The sequence below is a fragment of the Mastigoproctus giganteus genome, chromosome 12, assembly GCF_048544385.1.
Source record: "Mastigoproctus giganteus isolate SK-2022 chromosome 12, ASM4854438v1, whole genome shotgun sequence".
In the NCBI taxonomy this organism is placed as follows: domain Eukaryota; kingdom Metazoa; phylum Arthropoda; class Arachnida; order Uropygi; family Thelyphonidae; genus Mastigoproctus; species Mastigoproctus giganteus.
Genome location: NC_143586.1, coordinates 12,632,241 through 12,655,322, shown reverse-complemented (window position 1 = coordinate 12,655,322; position 23,082 = coordinate 12,632,241). Strand labels below are relative to the sequence as shown.

Genomic DNA, 23,082 nt, shown 5'->3' with positions numbered 1-23,082 from the left:
TTAATATACAATGTAGTGTACCAAACAATCTGTTTTGTTCTTAGGTATTTTCACAGCAAGCAGGCATTGCTGGCCTGCATTTATTTAGATATTGTATATTGCTATATTGTAACCGTCCATTTAATAACATATTTACAGGTTGATCAGGAAGTCTTTCTGTTCTGTCTTCCGTTTGGCAGTCATCTTGGACCAGCCTTTTGCACAGTTGATATTCAAATGCGATCCAATGGGTGTAGACGGAAAATTCCCTTGGAATAAGAATTAAAAGGGATTAAATTAAGGGGTTCCAGAGACGTGAGTAGTATTCCTGTCTAACAACTTGAGAATTTGCAATATCTCGAAGATTGCGAGACCCTAAATAAATAAAAGAAACTGCTGTCAATAAGTAGTAACTGAATGTATGCTCTAAAATAACTAAGTAAGACGGAATTTTTTCTTACCTGCCAACATCATAGTCCTGTTGAATTCCTCCCTCAAAATATCCAGCACCCTCTTGACACCGACTGCTCCCTGCAAAAGAAGAGATTTAACAAAAAGAAATATAGGAATTATTTACATCATATGAGCTAAAAGGGAGGAGACTCTGTGGTAGGAACCAGCATCCAAGTAATTGTGCATTCTAGCAGTATCGCGAGATTAGTTTAAAGTTTAGTTTTAAAACTGAAACTCACAAGAAAGACTGAAAGAGCTTAGACCCATATTTACACTAAGAGAGCTTACTTATGGTAGTGGAGGAAAAGAAATTTGATTGGACTTTGTTTTAGCGAGGAAAGTTGAGGGTAAGATCGGGAGAAGAAGTTGAGGAAAACTATGATAAACGAACTAAGAGGGAATGTTGATTATGGGAAGATCAAGAGGAAAACTGAGGATGGAGTTTTAGGGCAAGAAAGCCTCAAACCATGTAAAATTCAAATTATAACATCAGTTAATGCATTTGCATCATTACTAGATAGTTGAATTTTTTAGACAAACCGAAGTTTGTACATTGCGATCATTTCTGTAACATATTACAGCTCAACCTCCTTGTGAAATCCTTCGCAACGAGGTTGAGTACCATCACATCATGGTGGTGGTAATCAACTGAAAACAAGTAACAGCAATATTCTCTAATGGGGAAGCGTTTACTTATTTGAAGTATAAGGTGGGCAACTCGTGCAGGATTTCACAATATGAGAAGTTACAATAAAGATGACAAATTATAAACATAGACAAAGTATTCGGTTTTTCTAAAAAAATCAACTATGTAGTAAGGGTGCAAATTCCCTAATTGATGTAACAGTTTGAATTGGACAGTAATTTTGTACTCACATCATAAGTAAGTCCCCAAATCGTGGGCCGACCAACACATACTGCTTTGGCCCCAATAGCCAGCGCTTTGAATACATCGGTTCCTCTTCTTATTCCTCCGTCCACGTATACCTCAACTGGTAGAAACCTCACGGCCATCACGACCTCAGCCAGGGCTTCGATCTGTAGGAAAACAGAACATCACTGAGATCAGTGGACAATAAATTGGAAATTTCTCATCCAACAACTTATTCATGCCAATGACGATGCAAAATAAAAGTGATTATAATTTTTAAAAACAAATTATTTCAGGTGATACGTACGGTGGCCGGATTCATATCCAGTTGCCTTCCACCATGGTTTGACACCAAAATTGCTCGGGCTCCATTCAGCGCTGCAAGTCGGGCGTCTTGTCCTGTAATTAAAATTGTATTCATTATTTTACTAAAGGTTGTTAGAAATAATCTCTATTTTTTATAAAAATTAAGTTCCACATTCGCCAGGTTTGCGGATGAAAAATTCGACTTTCCTTTCATGATGTATTCAATGAATACATCATGATTAGCATTAGCACCAGAGGCATATGATGCAAGAAAGCAATCTTATACAGCATCAGCCAAAAAAAAGAAAAAAAAAATTTCCCATTTCACCTATTCCTTGGCTCCAAAAGTTTTTCATTTCGTCCTTTAATTTATTTAAGCTATCAACTTCAACAACGACAGATGGACGTTTGTTCCAGTAATCAACCACCCACTAGCTAAAGGCAAACTTCTGCACATCTATTCTGTAACTGACCTTCTGCAATTGGAATTTGTGCCCCCTGATGTGCGCATTCTGAGCAAGAGGAAGAATCCCACAGCATTAAGCTGACTCAATCCGTTCAAAACCTTAAACACCTCAGTAAGGTCACTTCGCAGGTGCCTAGTCTCCAGACACGAATTTGCATAATTTAAGCCTTTCTTCGTAAGAGCAACCCTTTTTCCATTCAATAATCTCGTTGCCCTTCTCTGTACTGGTTCCAACAGTTTTACATCCTTCCCAAATGAGGCCTCCAGACCAGTATGCAGTAAGAGGTGGCTTAATGACTGCCTTATACAAGATGATAATCACCTCCTTATCCATGCTAGCATAACGCTTGTATATCATTGACAAGAGCCCATGAGCTGCTGCTCTGGTAGCCTGTCTACAATGCTCAAAAAACTTCATATCTGACTGCACAATTACCCGCAGGTCTTTTTCATTTTGGGGTTACTGCTACCCATATGCAGTACTTTGGGTTTGCCAATGTTAAACTTCAGTTGCCACCTCTCAGCCCCTCTGCCCAACTTTTTTTAAATCCTGTTGTAGTAGAATACTGTCATTAACTACCCTGCCAACCTTCGTATCATTTTTCAGGCTTAAGTTCTGCAAATTGCAGTGGCTGGAGACTAGGCACCTGCGCGGTGATCTGATTGAGGTATATAAGGCCTTGAATGGGTTGAGCACGCTGAATTCTGATGGGATCCTTCCACTTGTTCAGATTACGAACCTAAGGGGGCATAAATTCAAATTAAGAAAGGACAGATGTTGAATAGATGTGCGGAAATTTGCCTTTAGCCAGCGGGTGGTTAATTGCTGGAACAAACTTCCATCTTCGTTGTGGAAGTTGATAGGTTGAATAAATTTAAGGAGGAACGGGACATGCATTTGGAGGGAATGGTGTTATTTTTTTTTTTTTTTTTTTTTTGGCTGATGCTGCATAAGCTCATACACTTGCTTTCTTGCATCACATGCTACTACTACTACTACTATTTGCAAACTGTCATTAAGCTTAGTATACCTTCATCAATAGCATTGATAAATACAGAAAACAACACTGGGCCCAACACTGAACCACCGCTCAACCATCCTTTTATCCACTGTAGAAACTTGCCCTTAATTCCACACTGGTCCAATTTGACCAGTAGTCTTCCATATGCAACAGTACCAAAAGAAGCTTTCCAGAAATATCTCCAGAAGTATACATATGAAATCAAAATTTTTTTGCATCCAGTTCCTTTGTGACCACATGGGAGTATCCAATCAAATTGGTCAGACTTCTCCTTAATAAACCCATTCTGTGTCTGAATTATTACTGCGGTCCTGTCTAGATGATCCTGCAATGCATCTTTAATCAGTGACTCCATTATTTTCCCCGGAACAGAAGTTAAACTATCAGGTCTGTAATTACTCGTGTCACCCTTCGATCCCCCTTTGTGAACTGGGGATACATTTGCACATCTCCAGTCCGTGGGGACCTCCTCTGAGTCCAAGGATGCACTCATAATTATGGCTAATGGTTTGCTTAGTTGCTTTGCCATCTCCTTTAATATAACTAGATATCTTTCATCCACCCCAGATACCTTCCTTACATTTAACTTCAACAATTTTCCCTCCATTTTGCTCTCAGTTATTACAAAATCATTTAGCTCCCTTTTAGAGTTTAAAAAGCTGACGTCCTCCACTTCCCAACAGAATTCCTTACGTGTGAATGCAGATGCAATTTACTCATTCAGTTTGTCAGCTACCTGAGAAGGATCATCAACAATCGAGTCATCGATATATTACATGAACTTCGCTTCCTTATATTATTTTGTCAAAACTATGCAATTAATCATGAAAACTTTAGTCTTTCGCTGTCACCCTGATACCTTTTCTTCCTTTTTTTAAGGACGATGAAGATTCTAGAAGTTAGACTGTTGAATAAATAAGGTAGTAAACGAAAACAAGCTTTTAGAACAGATTAAAGGAGAAGAAAGGAAACAACTCAAAGTAAGCGGGAGATGAAAATCAGGAAAATTTGATTTTAGAAGTGAATCGCATCTAGATGGCGCTGTATTTTCTTCTAGGAGATTATGCTGTGGCAATCCTCATTTTGGTTACAGAGATTTTAATCGTAAAGTTCACCTCAAATTCAGTGTGTACGCACTGGAAGAGTTCCATTTAAGGATACTCCTTCATGTTTCCCCCACAACATGATCCCCAAAGCTGGCTTGATTACATCACCAGGTTTACCATTGTCAACCAAGATGATCAGCTCCGGTTACCAACATCTGACACCAACTTTGATCCACTGACCACCATATTAATATCAAGACAACAGCTGTATACAGCCATAAACTCACTGTCAGCAACTGCTACTACTGCACCTGATGGAATCCCAGAATTTATGCTTAAGAGTCTAAGTTCTTACGTCTTACAAGCTCTATTACAAATTTTTAACTCAGTACTTTCAAACCGCTGCTTGCCAGACCAATGGAACGAATACCTATAGTCAATCCAAGGTCAAAAATTCGAACTCAGTCACAGGTGAAACACTACAGGTCGATCTCAAACTCATCCTGCCTGTTGAAGCTGCTAGAAAAAATACTGCTGCCGATCCTCACCAAGCAAATCCTACCAAATAACCCCACACAAATTCACTATGCACTTTCACACAGATCAACTGTGACCAATCTTCTAGAAACTACTAAGAGAATCATCACAGCCTTTGAGAATAGAGAAGCGCTAGCAGCCACTAGACATTGAATCTGAATTCCATACCGTGCACGTCCCATCTCTCCTAAAGCTACTAGAGAACCACTATCAGATAGGTGGTGACATCTTAGCTTTCCTGACATCTCTGCTGCATAACTGCAGCTAGGATTCACATAACCCTATGATAACAAGATGCTCATAACCCAATGAGAATCCTGTTCGTGGACGAATATTCATGGACGTGGACGAATATTCATATGGGCAAGATATAGTAGTCTTTCTTGATTTATCGTAAAATTCATCTGTATGCACATAATAGATCTTTCCGCTCAAGGTTGAATGCTATTTTGGGCAGGCAATGCTTTCATCCTCATTGGGCTTACAATATTGCTTATCCAAAATGGTTGTAATGTAGTAACCGAAAAAATCTCGAGATTTATCCTCAAGTTCAAGATTTTTTGTTAACAGGTAGTTAGAATGCTAATATTTAAATGAGTTTTGAAACTGTCTGAGGATTCAGTTTGGTTTAGTCTTCCTGAAAAAGCTAATTTTTCAGGAAGAACATTTTAAAGAATGGTACCATAAACAAACAGGAACATTCGTCCCCTCCATGGGAGAGTATTTCATAGATTTTAGCTCTCTGACTACCAAAGTCTTTAGAGTTTTAAGTTCATAGCTATAGCGGTGTTTTTCTGAAGTTCCAAAATGAAGCCAGTGGATCAATTAGGGTTTCTCAGAGGTAACACGGCTACAAGCCAGGGGTTTCCATGAAAAAAATTGTGCTTCAGGATCCGTCCATAATTTTAAAAATTAATTAAATTCGTTAACCAACTGAATCTGCATATTCGGTTGGTTAACGATTCGTTCATTGATCATCAACTAGAAACGAAATATCCTGAGCTTGCAATAAATTTCGTGACTTTTTTTTTTTGTTTTTGTTAGTATGAAGTATCTCATAAGCCACTTTTCTCCTAATAATATTTCACGTTTTATCATGAAATTCCTCAACGTATATATTGCTTTGCAGTTAAATATACGCCTAACAGGAATAACCAAATCTGTGAGCAATTCCGTTCTCATTGTTCAAGCATTTTTTCAAATTAGCAATTGTGATTGATGCGTCACAATGGAAGGGCAATCCAAACCAACAATAATGTGATCAGTGGAGACCTGGTGCTGATCAACTATTGGGTGATGTCTTGATGGCACCATGGTTGGCCTGTGGCTCTTCTGCTGGAAATGCTTCCAACGAATAATGAAATAAATTGTTTACGAATATTGCAATGAGTTTTTCTTCGTATACCGCATATTTCGTCGTTGGATCCTCAGTGTCCATGAAGATGCAGTGGACCAGTGGACAAGCAGGAGCACAATAATTGAGTCTGGAACCGGGTGGCAGATGGAGGCATCAGTGTGGCATTCATCTGACCCGTGGGGTTGTGGGAGGGAACGGATCATTGTCTGTCATTCCTGATGTCCCTATCTGTCCGATGGTTCCACTTCTCTAGACCAGGTAAGATTTCACTTCACACCTTGATCCCACACACATTTCAAACTAACTTTAAATATTCTACGATTATTATTTTACATAGTTAGGCCTATTTCTTTTATTAAAAACTATTTTTTTTAATTAAAATTTGAAGAGTTAAACTTCAGTAAATAAAATAAATTTAATATTTCATCTTAATATTTTTAGGAAGTAAGATTTAAAACTAGAAGTAATAGAATTCACCAGCTATGATTTTCTAGCTGTGAATTCCGCAGTGTTAGGATTATTAACATCAGACACCCACCCCCAATAGGGTTTAGATTTGTTTAGGGATGAGCGATGGGTGTGTTAAGTCCCAATTCTAGCAGCACACTGTTGTAGCGAATATGATCGTTAGGCGGATGGTAGGACACGAGATTATCTTCTACACAATGTCATGCGTAGTTGGGATTTGGCCTATCCATCCATGAAGAGGATGCTCATAGGGCGGGTGGAGGGTTGATGTGGAAATTTGCTGACATGCGCACCGTATGTTGGTAAATTTCCACAGATTGAGGTCCTCTTCAAGAAATTCTTGTTATGAGATGAAACGTGCCACTTTTTTATTTTAATAAAAGCAGGAAAAAGAACATTATTCTTGTGTGGTAAATGTGATCTTTTTTAAAAATAGTTCTGCCTTTTCTTTGCAGATTAAAGGTTAGGAAGAAAGAGGTAACCAAAATATTAAAAACACCATGGACGTCAGTAATACAGGATGTCTAATTAACAGAGAATTATACTGCTAGGAAAGTGTTGGCGAAATGAAACTTTCCAGCGAAAAACCTTTTGAAATTGAAACTGCAATTTATTCTTAAACTGCAATGTTTCATATTCAAGTGTGATCGATAAATTTGCATGGATTAGAGACAGTAGTTGAACTGCTACCAAATATTGCACACCTCCTTCATATGTACAAAATTCTCGTTCAAATTCTCAAAATTCTAAAATGATCATTCCTTTTTGAATGATCAAAGAGATCATTGTACAGAGCAATCTCAAATAGTGTATCGGGTTAGAGGATTGTTGGCTCAGAGACCAGATGGAAGCTTACAAAACGAGTATAAGACAATTTGGAAACAAGTAAGAGATAACACCAATCAATTTGGAGCTATGAGATTATTCAATTACTGGCCAAAGTGGCTCTGCCCTCAGTAGTATTTCACTTAAGATACGTCCTCTAATTCATACCGGCCCCTTATGGCAGGGGAGAAACAAAAAATAAAATAAAATTATCCGATCCCTGAAGGAAGGGTCAAGTCCACATCAACCGGATGGTTTATTCAGGGAAGTCCAAACTAGTAAAATTAAATCAGGGAAGTCCAAGCCAGTGAAATCAAATCAGGTAAGTCCAATCCATTTCGTCTTATCCTAAATCGGCCCAGGTATGGCTAAATTAAAACCGGTCGTGGGAAAAAAGAAGAGCCATCAAGTGTCCCAACGAGGTACGTACACTCTCACTTAAGTTTGTTTTATAATTACAATAACAGTGATGAGGGTGGAGATTTCATAAGTAGTAGCTTTAGAAGAATCCAAGAAACAAATAATTTATTTGTGGAACAGATGACATGCCCATTAAGTACTGGTTGACAGTTCAAGAAGTAGCTACGGAAACCGTAGATCTATTTACCAAAGGTCCAAGACTTGGAGAAGACGAAGGGGATGATCCAGTCAACACTTTTCTTTTTAAAAATAATCAGTACACTTCAAGAGCAATATAATCAACGTTTAACTTAATCAATCAGCATTTAATGCTATTTTCAATGTGCAATTTAAAGAAAATATAGTTGTGTGTGTGTGGGTGCATACGTGCATCTATTATGTGACAAAGGAACTAAGGCTATGATACAACAGCGAATTGTGTTTGTATTCGTGTGTTCGTGGTCAATTTGCTTGTTTTCTGGAATAAAATCTGAGTTTCCGAAAGAAAGAAACATCCAACCTTCGCGTAAGAACGGCTAACTTAGCCACTTACAAAAAAATAAAAGTACATAAAATTCCTCCCATCATTGACAGAATTTAAACTGGGGACTTCTCCATCTGAGTTTGGAGGAAGGCGATTATTGTATGTGCGACGGTACAAGAAAATAAATGCTCCCCTTTCATTATTTATAAGTTAAATTTTCATCTTTAGGAATTAATTTCTTTCCCATGTCAGCAGCAACCTAGACGACTTTATGATGGACATCATGGCGAGATCCAATTTTCCTTATATTTTCAACAACCAACAGTTCTAAAATGGTGTTCGAACGACAGCCCCTAGATAGTCCAGGAGTCTTCCGGATCATCTGGCGTATAATCCTGCTTCCTCTCTCTGCCAGATAGTAATTGGAGCAGTCTGTAAGCAGGAGGCATTGTCAGGGCCACGTTACATCAAGCTAGAATGATGGGCAAAGAAGACATTTCATGACAGAGACTAAATTGACCTCCATCAAGACCACATAGATAAAACTGCTTCCAATGAATGGCTTACGAGTCGGACGCTCTTCCCCGACGCTGAAGGATTCATGCTCGCCATCCAAGGCCAGGTAATCAACACCAGGAACTATAGAAAATATATTGCTAAGGAGCTCGGAGTGTCAGATGACACATTTCGATGATGCCATCTGGTCTCAGAGACGATCCAGCACGTCACTGCGGGATGCAAGGTGGTCACCCAGACTGAGTACACTCATAGACACGACTAGGTAGCCAGGATAGTACATCAGAAGCTAGCAAGGACATACCAAAAAAAAGTGTACCATATTACAAGTACGAACCCCAGGCCATACTACAGACCCCAACCCGCAAGCTGTCCTGGACCGCGCCATAATAACGGACAAGACAATCCCGCACAACAGATCGGACATAACCCTTGTCGACAAGACGGAAAAGGGTATACCTATCTGATTGTCATAGCAGAGCCCAACACTAGCAACTTCCAGAAAACCGATGAGGAAAAAATCAGGAAGTACACGAACCTAAGAAAGGAGATCAAAGAGATGTGACATATGCAGATGAGATGTGACATAGTAACGACCACCTCGATCATCGTCTCAACCACCGGTACGGTGCTAAAGACCCTACATAAGAGCCTAGCAGCAATAGGTCTCTCAGAGAACACCTAAAAGTTGCAATCCTGAACACCTGTAGGATAGTTAGAGACTTCCTCGACCAACAATGACACCTGACATAACAACAACCACTCTGTGTACTTGGTAGCAATACCCGTCACGAGGCGGAGCCCCCAATCAGGGAGAAATAATATAAGAGCAATAATGATAACTCAACTCACCTGTGAGAACACCTTTTACCACAATTGGCAGAGAGGTGATGGATTTCAACCACCGGACAGTTCCCCATGTTGCCGAAGGGTCGAATGAGTCCTGCAGTTGTTGGGAGACTTGTTCGGCTGTTGCATTGGGCATCCCAAATGCTGTAGCACAAATAGGCATTCTATGGAACAAGAAACAAGAATACTGTTTTAAAACCATCCAATTGCATAAAAACCTTTTATTGCATTAATTTGAATCGACTGATTTGATATAATTACAACGGCATTAAAATTTTTCAGATCTTTTTGAAGATTGCTTTCAGATCAGATGATTTGGAAGTATTATAATTAAATCAGAAATCAAGTTTTATAAATTGTCGTATGGGTCAAATAACATTGAATCCAAGTTTTCGGCGAAAACTATATGATTTAAAATGTTCTACTTGCACTTGTTCACTTGGTGATTTTCTTACCTGATAGTGTTTGGAAGAGTGAAATTGTTCTTTATGATGTTGACCTTGTTGCCAGATACTGGGGAGTCTGACGTCAAGACGATTGCCTTGAAGCCGTTCCTGACTGCCTCGGCGACAATAAGCCTGTTTGCCTCCCGATTTTTCAAAGGATACACCATCATCCAGTGGATAGCATTTGGGGTCGCTTTGGCCACATCTTCAATAGAAGTGGAGGAAAAGCTGCTCAATATCATGATGATCCCGGCACTTGCAGCACCTGAAAATAAAAATATTTACTAGAGTAATATCCTTGCCATTTAGCGATTTTTCGCAAATTTCGGACTGATAATTACCTCTCGCTGTTCCTAATTCACCTTCTGGATGGAACAACTGGTGGAATGCTGTTGGATCCACACAGACGGGAAATGGTATCTTCTGCCCCAGCATCGAAACTGATGTGTCCAAGTTAGCCACGTTATGAAGCAGTCTAGGTCGAATTCGGTACCTAAACAAAAAAAAAATCTAATATACAAATATACGGAAATACAATCTCCATCTGTCTCTTCCGTTGAAAAATGGGTTGGATTATAAGATATTAATAATTCTATTAATTATTCTGTAAATAAAATCATCCGATTTTTAACTTGCATGAAAAAAGTAAATCGAAACAATATTATCATGTTAAAAGACAAGGGAGAGACTGTATAGTTCCTCACGTCACTCCTTCAAATTTGAATAATCCGGCTTACTGTCCATGGGCAAATACAAGCGATGTATCTCTTCAGGCGTGCCACAGGGTGGTGTGTTATCTGGGCTCTTGTTTACAGCATTTATCTCCCCATTTGTTGCGTCCAGGCATGATACTTTATGTTATGCAGATGATATGAAGTCCTTCAAGCTGATTTCTCCTCACGATGACCTTCATGTGATAACAGCATCAATTAACAATACACTCCTAGAATTTGCAAACTACCTCAACCAGTTCGGATTAAAAATAAACCCAGAAAAGTCTGAATTTATGATATTCTCCTTAAAGAAAACGCCCTCTTATATTCAGCCAACACTGTATTTCTTCTATCCCCATCGTCAATAAGCACACTGATCTCTGGGTTGTCTTTGACTCTATGCTCTGCTTCAGGAGCCACTTGGTTAAGCTGCCCATCCTGGCAGCTCGACTACGATGGATTGCCAAACAGCATTTACATTACATTAATGAAATCATAACTACCAGAAAATATATAAAACTGCAGTGTATTCTCCATCTTTATATGCTACATAGATATCCGCTGCCCATAGCACAATTAGACCATTTTTTGTGCTGAGTTTTGGCTCTTAAAATGAGCCATAAACAAACATAAACTTTCTTCACAGCTAAGAACAACTGAAATGGCCAGTTTGATACAAATTCACCCGCTCCCCACGCTGATTACGATGAAACGCCTTACCACGACTGCTAAAATGATCGTTGACAAGATTTCGACACCTTCAATTTGAGACTTGTGCTCTTGGAGAGTCCCTCAGAGCGACTCCAACTCCAGTTGTGCTACGTACGAGGGCCGAAGTGCTCTCATAGCACAGTTAGTAGGATCATCGTTCTCCACTTAACGGGTGAGGAAAAGACTTGAGTTCGAGTCCCGTCGATTATGAGAGAAAATACCACGCTTCCCTCAGGTGAGGGAACTAAAAATCTTTATCATCATCATCAAGAGGAGTGTTTCCATTTACAATGGGTTTCCTCAGCCTACAAGTTATTTCTTATTTGGATTTTTTTCCCGCCATAAAGTGCGGTTCAAGGTGTCTTCGTCGGTTAAGCCTCGGGCTGTCATGCACTCCCGTACTTCATCCATCCATGTCCTCCTAGGTCTTCCTCTTCTCCTTCTTCCAGGATAGCCTTTGGATATCTGTTTTCTTGCATCCGTTTTACATGTCCATACCATGTTAGACGCTTTTCTTTGATGGTGTCAATAATAGTCTTTTTCACTTCCATTTTTTCCCTTATGTCTTCAATCCGTTTTCTGTCTCTTCTAGAAGTTCCTGCTGAGCGTCTCCAAAAATCCATTTCTGTGGAGAGCAATTTGTTTTCCGCTCGCCTCTTCAATGTCCAGGTTTCCGCTCCATACAATAGAAGACTTTGTACAATTGTTTTATTTAGGATATTTTTGCTCCACAGAACAGAGTTTAACATGCCAATAGCCTTTCTGCCGTCTGTAATTCTCTTATTGATCTCTGCTTGGGATGATTCATCACTTTGTAAGATTGATCCCAAATATCTGAATTTATCGACTTGTTTGATTTTAAAACCTGCAACATTTAGAACATGTCCTGGCCCTGAAGACAACATTTCAGTCTTGCTAAAATTGATTTTTAGACCCCATTGTTTATATTCCTCAAACAATTGATGTCATGCATACTTTGCATCTAAGTCTTGTGCTGTCACCACCTGATCATCTGCAAAAAGTAAATTGTGAATATAGGTGTTCTTATTAATCGGCAATTCCACTTTATTACATTTTTTTGACCAGGATCTTAGGCAGATGCCGATATAAATTTTGAAAAGTATTGGTGACATGCAACAATCTTGTAATAAGCCTTTTGAAGTGTGGAATTCAGGTGACAAAGCTGATCCCACTTTAATTCTGCATCTATTATTCCTGTAAATTGCCTTAATAATGTTAATCAGTTGTACATCAATATTTGCCTCTTTCAGTGCTTCCCATAAGAGTTTTCTTGGAACACTGTCATATGATTTTTCAAGGTCAATGAAAATCATAAAGATTTTTTTTTCCTTTTGATTGGCATTTTTCAAGGATCTGTCTTACTGTTGAGATATGAACTGTACATGACCTCCCAGCTGAAAAACCACTTTGTTCTTCTGATACCTCAATCCGGGCTTCTAAATGGTTCCTGATCCATTTTCCAAGGATCTTTAACAGCGGGTTCAGGACGGATATTCCTCTGTAATTTGAACAGCTTTTCCGATCGCCCTTCTTATAAATTGATGTAATATATCCTGTTATCATTTCTTTCGGTATTTCTTCTCCTCTCAGTATACTATTTAACAGTTTTTGTATCAGAACAGCCACTGCTCTTCCTCCATATTTCAGAAGTTCCATGTAAACTCCTCCAGGTCCAGGTGATTTGCCATTCCTTCCTTCCTTTAGCAGGAGTTCCACTTCCCTAACATTCCCTAAAATCTTTATCCAATTCAAAAAGAGAATTATGAATTAATTATTCTTAATTCGGACAATATTCTTGATTAGAAAGGCGAGGTAAGAAGCTAAGGATTGTGATTAATGGTTACTCTTCAGATTACGTTAGTGTTAGAATATTTGTCCCTTAGGGATCTCCTTAGGGATCGCTCCAATTTCTGATTTTATTAAACGTGATTGATAAAAGAATGCAGGGTGTGCTGGAAAATTTTGAAAATGAGTAGGTCGACTTAGATAGGCTACAGGGATGGAGATAAGTGACAGTTATGTCTTAATTGTACAAAATACAAATTTTCAAAATTTATTGGTTACCTTTTATAAGCCCTAACGTTTTCCCTCACAGTAAAATTTCCGTCCGCACCGTCGTTCAGGTAATCGCTGTACATTTTTGGAAGGGCAGCCGTCGCGTATCTCTCGAAGTCATCCACAACCACCATCTCGCTGGAGGAGGGTCTGATAGGAAAGAAAGAAAAATAAAGACAAGTGTGAATGGGAATTTAGTATTCAGTGCAAGGAAGCCACAGGCTTATGCTGCAATGGCCAAAAAGAAAGTAGATAGAAAATATAAATCATGCACTTCCCTCCTCAAGCAGGTAACCATCCAGTTGACCATCCAATTTCTTCAAACCGTCAGCTTCAACTACCTGAGAAGGTAACTTGTTCAGAAATCAATGACTCGCTGGCTAAAAGAAAATTCGTTCAATCTAGTCTAAACCTCTTCCGCAGTAATTTAAATTTATGGCCCAGTTCTGGAATTCTTTACACCAGTGAAAATTCCGTCTTCATTCCTTTTACTAACCCTTCTCTGAGCCTTATAAATCTCAGTCAGGTCCCTTCTAAGGTGCCTTGTTGCGAAACTCTGTAGCCCACATAATAGAAGTCTTTCCTCGTATGGTCGCCACATTTATCGATTTCACCAGAGGGTCCGTCATTGGACCCTTTCAAGGAACTCAATGTCTTTTTTTCATAGGAGGTCTCCACAGTGTTTCAAATGTAGTCTTACAATTGCCTTATACAGTGGGATTATGGCCTTCTATCTCTGCAGATATTGTTCGATAAAACACCTTTGGCTTTCCTAGCTGCCTGTTTACACAGCAAAAAAAAAAAAAAAAAACTTAATCTCTCCTGTTTTTAATTCGACTCCACTAAGTGTATAATTTATTTGTGGGTTGCTATTTAGTAAGTACCTTCTGTCTGATGAACGATCGCCAGTATGGATTCATGTCAGTGTCGATCCACTGGTGATATTCTGGCTTATGTTACCCATTTATGGACTAATTCAATGGTGAAACACAGTTTCTCTTGACGTCTCAAAGGCTTTCGATCGTGCTTGGCATAAAGGTCTTCTAAACAACCTTCCAAACATTTTTTGCCAACTGTTTTTTGTAATTGGTTATCCAGTTTTCTCTCTGATCGCTCACTGAGGGTGATGGTAGATGGCTCTTTGTCTTCTAACTTCTCCACTAATGCCGGTGACCCCCAAGGTTCAGTTCTTTCTCCCACTCTTTTCTTCTTGTATATCAATGACCTTCTTCCATTGACTGGAAAATCCTATCCATAGTTTCGCTGATGATAGCACATTGCATCCCACTTTCCAGTTTGAGAAATCCTGCTCTGCTCAATCAGCTTCGACTTCTCGAATATCAGCTACCAATTCCCTAAATGCCGATCTTCAGGTAATTCTCCACTGGGGCAAAGACAACTTAGTTAATTTCTAGCCAAAATGATATATCTCTTTTGGGGATTACCCTGACTTCTAATCTCTCTTGGCACAAGCACATTACAAATATTGCTTCCTCTGCATCTAAAAAACTTGGTTTTCTCTTTCGCTCTCGGCGTTACTTTTCTTCCAAACAGCTGTTCACTCTGTACAAATCGCAAATCCGCTCTACCATGGAATATTGTTCCCACATCTGGGGTGATGTCCCCAAAACCTCTTTCAGGCTGCTTGATTCCATTCAGAAGAGGGCAGTTAGGTTAATTAATGATTCATCTCTAACTGAGTCTCTCCACTCTCTGTCTGTCTCATAGACGTACTGTTTCTGCTGCATGCCTCTTCTACAGATACTTCCATGGGCACTGTTCTTCTGAATTGGCTTCTATAATTCCTGCTCTCTCTTTCAAAACAGTCCGAACACGTGCCACCACCAGCCAACATCCATTTACTGTTCAACTTCAAACTCACAGAACCAACTTTTCATCTTCCTCGTTTATTCATTCAACTGCCGTTTTCTGGAACAACCTTCCTTCATTCATATTTCCTGAAAATTACAATTTACAGAAGTTCAAGTCCAATGTGAACAAATATCTTCTTTCGTCTTCCCAACCCTTGAACCCAAACACGGTACTAAGTACAATAGGTTCTAATACCTCTCGTATTCGGGGTTTACACAAAAAAAAAAAAAGTACAGTTTATAGTGTTTGGGGTCTAACGTCACCAGGGGTTCCCCCCATCTCCGCGTAGTATACATTGTGGTGTGATACAGAAAACTGTAGAGGCCAGAGGTTTAAAATTGTGTGTATATTGTGGTGTGTAATGTTTTGTACCGTTGTTCATCTGGTCTTTTAGCCGTTGGGTCCTTAATGTGACGCACTGTTGCCCACACTATACTTCGTGGAGGCAGAACAGGTACCCAGTAATTTAGATATTTACTCTGGCAGGTCCTGCCACCTAATTTCCTGAGATTTCAGTGGCTAGGACCTAAAAAAAAAAAAAAAAATGGGATGGGGGAGAAACGCTAGAATTTGGGTCAGGCCGAAAGAGATATAAGTTATGCAGGGTAGAGTTAAATTTTTTTTTTTTTTTTTTTTAATGTGGGGCTTGTGTAGTTTTGACAAGGGTCAAAGGCTTGTCGCAAGATAGCTAGAGAAGGAAGGGAGACCGAAGACTGGGGTGGGGGGGGGGGTGAAAGACAGAAAAAAGGGATCAATAGTGAAGATAACCCCAAAAGTTGGAAGGGCATGCCCCTGCCTCACCAGGTGACGATAGGGGGTGTTAGGGAGAGGGTACAGAGTAATCATCCCCTGCCAAGGGAAGGGAATGAAAGTGAACCGGGTGAGGGTACCCGGTTCAGATCGCCTAATGACGTTTCGGCAGCAAACTGCACAATGTCTTTGTCGGGTCTTCCTATGCCATTCCTGAGACATGTTGTCCCGTCCGTGTTAGTTGGTCAAGTCCAGATAATGACTCCAGTTTAAGCCAGTGGTCAGATCCAGGTTAAGTTAATGATTAGTTGTTCTTCAGATTGTAGCTGTTAGGTTTTTGTTTGGTTAAGGCATCTAAGGATCTTTATTCTGGATGACGATTGGTTGGTTTGTAGGAAAATACCTGTCTTGTGGGCATGTCTTTCTTCTAGTAAAAATATTCTGTTCAAACTGAGTTAAGGCTTTATAATTGTCTTCGCTCTCCAAGAGATATTGTTCTTGGTTTATTGGCGAGAAACGTATTCTGGTTATTAAGAGGCAGCGGAGGTATTTGTATAGTTGGCAGTGGTGCATGAGGTACTCCCACGTCTCTGGCTATCCACAGTGGGAGAGAGTTGTGTCACTCAAACCGAAACTGGAGAGTTTTGCTCTTATTGCGCCGTGTCCCAAGAGTAGGTAAGATGTCAGCAGTCCGGGTGAAAACCAGTTTGGGCTTTTGGGAAACACTAGTTAATTATCCGGTATGAATCTTCGGGTGACTTCTCCTTTTGTCTAAGTCGTCCAGAGGGTTTGCCAGGCCTGCTGTAGGTGGGTGAGAAGGCGTTTTTTCTCGAGTTTACGATCGTTCGCCGGATCAGTTGTGTAGTCCAGGCAGTGATTGCACTGCCTTTGGATAGTTGATAAAGCAACCCACAGCGGACGATCTCCAGGTCCAGGGGGAGAGCGCCCAAGAGGACCTGGAGATCGTGGGTGCTTACAGTACAGCAGGCCCTCAAGATTGTCTGCAGGATTGAACATTGAATGGTCTCTAGCTTCCTTTTGTTTACTGCTGTGACCGCCTTGTGGAAGCCGCCTCCGTAGCCAGGTGGGAAGGAGCAGCAGTGCGTAGCACACGCTTCTTGATTAGACCGGGGTTCGAGCCCGTCACCATCAAATACGGAGGATGTGGAAAGGTCAGGGAATGACCACCGCATATCCCGGAGCAATATGGCCTTAGTTGCTAATGCCCCTAAAAAAACCCAAACAAACAAGCCTTGTGGAACCAGACTCCTGATGCGTATGTTATTGCTGGTGAGAAGACTGCCTTATAGAAGAGGGCTAGAGTCCTCTTCTTAAGCCCCCAGTCGCGGCGAGTAACTCTAGCTATTAGTGCGGAATATTTTTTGATTTTGCTTTGGAGGTAAGTAAGATGGGGTGTGAATGACAGATTTTTACCCAGCAGAATATCAAGATATTTAAGTTCGGTGGAAAGCTTAATTGTTGTTTCCTGAATCTTTATCTGGGGAGCCCTTCTGATATTGAGAGAACCTTTAAGTAGGATGGAGCAGGTTTTTGTTGGGGATATCTTTAAGTGGTTTTGGGTGGCCCAGTCTTGTATGATATTTATAGCACGGTTTGCAGAGATCTCTAGTTGAGCTCTTGAATCTGCCGCCAGCATCAGGATCAGGTCATCCGCGTAGACCTGTGACCAAGGTCGAGGTTTAGAAAGCTGTCGGGCACCACGTTCCAGAGAAGTGGTCCAAATACTGAGCCTTGTGGGCATCCTCTATAGACTGGTCGTGTGACCGAATAGTACGGAGCACTCGCTGTTACTGTTCTGTTTGCTAGATAATTTTTTATACATTGTACAAATTAGCTGGTAGTTTTGCTTTCCGGAGTCTGCCGAGGACGCTTGGCCACCAGAGGGAGTCAAACGCCCCGGAAAAATCTACTGAAATGAGAAGGAAGCATTTATGATTGGCAGTGGTAGCTGCTTTGACGATATTCTCTAAGGCGTCCACCGTGGAGCATTCCCTTCTAAAGCCGTATTGGTTTTCAAAGTGAAGGCCAGCCTAGAATAGTAATGGATTTCTATTCTATTGCTTAGAAGATGTTCTAGGAGTTTGCTTAGTATGGATAGAAGAGCGATGGCTCCAGCATGACTCCGGAAGGTCTTGGAGCTTTGTCGGATTCTTGAGAGTAAGCCTTAATTTTGCAGATCTCCATACTGCTGGGAAATGGCCTGCTCATAGGCAATGGTTGAAGGGGTTTAAGATCTCATTGGGGATGGTTTCAACAGCCTTCTTTACGATCTCGGGTTCCAGCATATCTTCTCCTGGAGATTTCTTGTTTTGTTTTTTTTTTTTTTTTTTTTTTGCCGCAGCGGTGTCCAGTTCTTCCTTTGGTGAAGCGGTCTTCCACTTGGACCGTAGTGTATGGTATGTAGTATTTGCTCTGGGGGTGTTTAGTGGCGTGTGTTGGAGAAACATGGTGTCAAGGATGTTATTTATAGATTCGGACCATGTCTTTGTATACGTGCCTTGTGGCGTCTTGGTGGCTGGGATGACTTCTCCCCTGGGGAGTTTGTTCATGATCACTCTGTAGACCACTCCCCATGGAGCAGAATTTCCAACTGTAGAGATTAGGTGCTCCCAGGAGCGCTTCTTCCTTTTAATCAGGGCTGTGTATTCATTTCTTGCCGTTCGGTACTGCTGTTTGAGATTAATGCCAAGCAGAGCTTATTCAGGATGGCTTGAACAAGCTTCAAGAATGATCAGAAAGTGGCAGATATGTTTCAATGCAGCAAAATTCGAGGTCTTACACTTGCTAAATCGCATTTTAAGACCTCGTATTTTGCTGCATTGAAACATCTGCCATTTTCTGATCATTCTTGAAGCTTGTTCAAGTCATCCTGAATGAGCGCTGCTTGGCACTAATCATTAACGACTCTCCCTTCGACATCACACTATCCCTTCGACAATGGCGTTAATGAAAATCAGAAACAACAGTGGTCCAAGAACCGATCCTTGAGGGACCCCACTTCTGATGTTACACCAATCTGAAGAATAGCCATTAATCACAACTCTCTGCCTTCTGCCTTGCAGCCACCAATCATAGAATCTTTCCAGTAATCCCAATATATTCCAGCTTATACAGTAACCGTTCAAAGGGACTAAGTCAAATTCCTTGCTAAAATCCAAATAAACTATATTCAAGTTGTTCCCTACATCGCTCATGAATAACTGTAAAAACAACTTACCAGGTTAATTAAGCACGGTTTTCGTCAAAAATCAATGTTTTGTGTTCTTCAGAATGACATTTCTTAATCAAGTTCTTGATCATTATTTCTAAGATTTTACCTACCCCTGAAGTCAAGCTAACTAGTCTGTAGTCAGAGACTTCACTCTTGGGATCGCCTTTATATATTGGCGATACTCTGGAAGTTCTTCAGTCCAAAGGTGCCCTCATAATTCACCTCAATGGTTCAATACACCTCTCTGGGTGCCTTCCTCAAAAATTACAGGGTATATGCCATCAACTCCATGAGCCTTACTTGCTTTTCGGCTCGAAAGCTTTTCCAATAAATAGTTATCTGCAATTTCAAAATCGCTAGTTTCATATGGCCCAGCATCACTCATGCAGCCTATCTTCAGCATAAAGGATCTTTCATCAGTAAAGACCGATGAGAAGTAACTGTTCAATCCATCAGCAACATCATGTTGTCTAAGACTTTCTCACCCACAGTGCTCAAGGGTTCGATCCGATTCGTTTGTCTCTTCTTTGTATTCAATTGGAAGCATTTTAGCATAATCATTTAAAGCATTAACCTTTTGCAATAAAAAAACCCAATCCACTGATGCTTTTTATCATCTGGTAATAGTTGCTTCTGAACACAGTAATATCTGACAGAGTATTTTGGAGAACTCCTTCCCCCAAACTCACAAACTATGCATCATTACAATGCAAATAACACATTTAAAAGGATTGACAAAACTAATTCCTCCTTTTCTGGAGAGGCCTTCATCGTGTAGTGGATTGAAAATGGCTGATGAATTCCCTCCCTTCATAACCTCTTTTTATCCGCCCATCATTAATTAACATTATTTTAATAATTTGCCTTTATTCCAATAAAAGTGGTATGATTTTTCTGCAAAAAGATCATGCCACTTTATTATTATAATTATAACAAATGCGTTTATTAATGTCATGATTTATCGTACACAGTATTCTAAAGAACAAATTTGTTGATCATGGGTACTTACTTCACAACTTCTTCTGCCCGGCCCTCTCCCTAGAATGTAAAAAAAATATTCTGAGAGTTTATTAACATTAGCATCATTTATCAAATAATTTATAATTTGCCTCTGTTCCAGTAAGAATGGTATAATTTTGTTTGTTTATTTTTTGAGAGATTCATTATGTGATTTTCAATTTAAAGGAAATACCACGGAATAGATCTGTTCATGGAAAAATTTCTTTAGATTTTGACTGAGAACATTCAACTTACCCCATCCTGTGCTAAAGCCAAAACAGCTGACATCCCAATGAGCACCACTGAGAAATATATTTGCATGATTGCAGCTTGGATGGAAACCCTGTTAAAGCAAATCGTCAATTTAAAATGAAATTGCAAAGACGTTATATTGAATATTTATTGGAAAGATGGTGAATGAAATTTGAATATTCTGAATACAAAAAAAACTGCTATTCTTAAATGCGCAAAGTAAATCAGAAAGGATATCGGGAAGATAATTTAATTCTGAAGGCAACAGATTCTAAAAAATCATCATATTAGCTTAGGCTCATGATGGTCCTTTCTGTTTTACTACCCAGGTACCTTATATACCGTAAAATATTTAACTTTAAATTGATGGTAAGAAAAAGCAATTTTCTTTACCACAAATTAGCAAATTAGATCAAGCTAAGGAATACTTGCACGATACTATAAAAATTGCAATGAGATGTCGGTATATTGTGTCTATGAATTGTGTGTATTCAGTGGTCAACTTGTCTGCTTGCTGGATAAAAGGGCAAATTTTCAAGAATAAAAACCATCTAACGCTCGCCCGAGACCAACTAAATGGGCCATGTTGTGAAAAAAGCCCATAAAAGTTCCTCTTTTCATTGGAGGGACCCAAATTTATAAAAAGGCTTTGTATAACATTTATAAAATTGAAATTACAGAGAAGATTCTTAGTTGAGTCAGAGCCTAGTTTAAGATTAGGAGAAGTTTGTGCTGGTAGTACACTGGTATCGTCACCATTACGTAATGGACACAATACACATGGACAGTTGAAAGTTATTTCCAGGTGACCTTAATATAATAGTTTTTGTTTTTGTTTTTTTTTTTAAATAGTAGAGGAGGCCAATGTTCGGACTACAGTGTAGTAAGTGGAATCCCTCAGATCGGTTCTGGAGAATTCACTTACTGATGAAGAAAAATTATCAAACTTTGCTGGTGATTTTGATGATTGAGAAGGTGATTAATGACTAGAACCAGTCCAGGTATGTTTAAAAATAGTTTGTACCATTTATGTAATGGTTCGAAAAATGTTAACTGAGGTTTAATTCTTCTAAATCTAAGTTCCTGCGCCAGAGGAACAGAAATCCAGAAGTTACCAACTAGGGTAGGAAGCTTGAGATATTTATATTCACTTGAATATACTATGCATAATTCCACAAAAACCTTTTGAAAAATTAAAAGACGAAATAATCACACGAATATAAATAATTAATAAATTACCTAAAACTTAAGCAACTATAAGAGCCCCTATTCTTTAAAAAAAAAAAAAAAATGGAGCAAGTATACATCTGCTGCTACTTACCTGAATATCTGTAAAAGTACAGTAGCAAGGGTGCTCGGTCGTTCGTTCACCCTCTGGTGCTGGTACCACTCCCTGTACCCGCAAATAAAGAGCGTAGTCCAACTTTCTACAGAAAGTTGCCCGTATCACTTAAAGGGAGGGCAATTAGAACCCCAATAAGGGCAGGAGAAGAGGATGAGATTACCTGAAATGGAGCCAGAATCGAACAGAAAATTATGATATATTCAACTCGAGTTTACAACTGAAAGTAAAATAATATTCACTTCATTAAAACATTGCATTTCCGATATGTTTATAGTTAGTTAGTCCATGACCTGGATTGCAACATGGTCCGCTTGTTTCCATTACCTTGTTTGTTCCAATCAAAAATTTACTGTCGGGTTTGGTAATTTCTAATTTCTAACCAGAATATATCGCTGGAAATATATATGGAATGTTGCAATGCATTGTGTATTTATGTACAATATCCCCAAATGGTGAAGTTGCATATGTATAAGTTCATTTTCCCTATTGGTCATACCTGTCCCCATAACACTAAAATACAGCAAGCAATTCCTATTGCAAAACTACAAAAGAAGCTGTTCGTTTCCCAACATCATTACATAATAATTATTATCTCGAAATTCTGTAGCATATTGATTTATTACCACCTATAATGATGTACCTCTCTATCAATCTGTGATGGTATTGCACGATTCTCTTCTGATTATCAAACTTTATGATTTGTTTATTTTAAAATGATACCCTCTCGTAATTTAAAAAAAATAACTGAATACTGAATATTCAATATTGAATTAAATATTGGCTTCTGATTTATATAATTCTGGTTTTTGAGCACCAGAATGTACACTCCCTTTGTGAAAAACATCAATTTTAACCAACAAATTAACGTGTGGAAATATTCTCCAACTACATCTAAAAGGGATGTTCGAATTCTTTTGGAAAGGTGATATATACAGTGGCGGCCACATAAATTGCATCACCTCTTAGACTAGACTTTAACATTTTTTTAATAATTTCCCTCTCTAGATAAAATTATGTCATCTTCAAATACTATTACATCAATCTATAAAACCATTGTGATATTGCATACAGTCATTCGGTAATATTAGAGTGGTACTGCAGCATCCAT

At 39.3% G+C, this 23,082-nt stretch overlaps 1 protein-coding gene across 1 annotated transcript; it reads right to left on the bottom strand.

Annotated features, from left to right (window-relative positions):
• Positions 1–271: 271 nt before the first annotated feature.
• On the bottom strand, positions 272–22,032 carry LOC150076704 (2-Hydroxyacid oxidase 1-like). The gene is made up of 11 exons (XM_090386618.1): positions 21,951–22,032; positions 20,633–20,720; positions 20,388–20,416; positions 13,534–13,674; positions 10,366–10,517; positions 10,034–10,289; positions 9,582–9,742; positions 1,611–1,702; positions 1,309–1,470; positions 441–510; positions 272–354 (listed from the first exon to the last, which is right to left on the bottom strand). The coding sequence occupies exons 2-11, from the start codon at positions 20,696–20,698 to the stop codon at positions 272–274; spliced, it is 1,212 nt and encodes a 403-aa protein (XP_090242744.1). The 5' UTR covers positions 20,699–20,720; positions 21,951–22,032.
• Between the last annotated feature and the right edge of the window lie 1,050 nt (positions 22,033–23,082).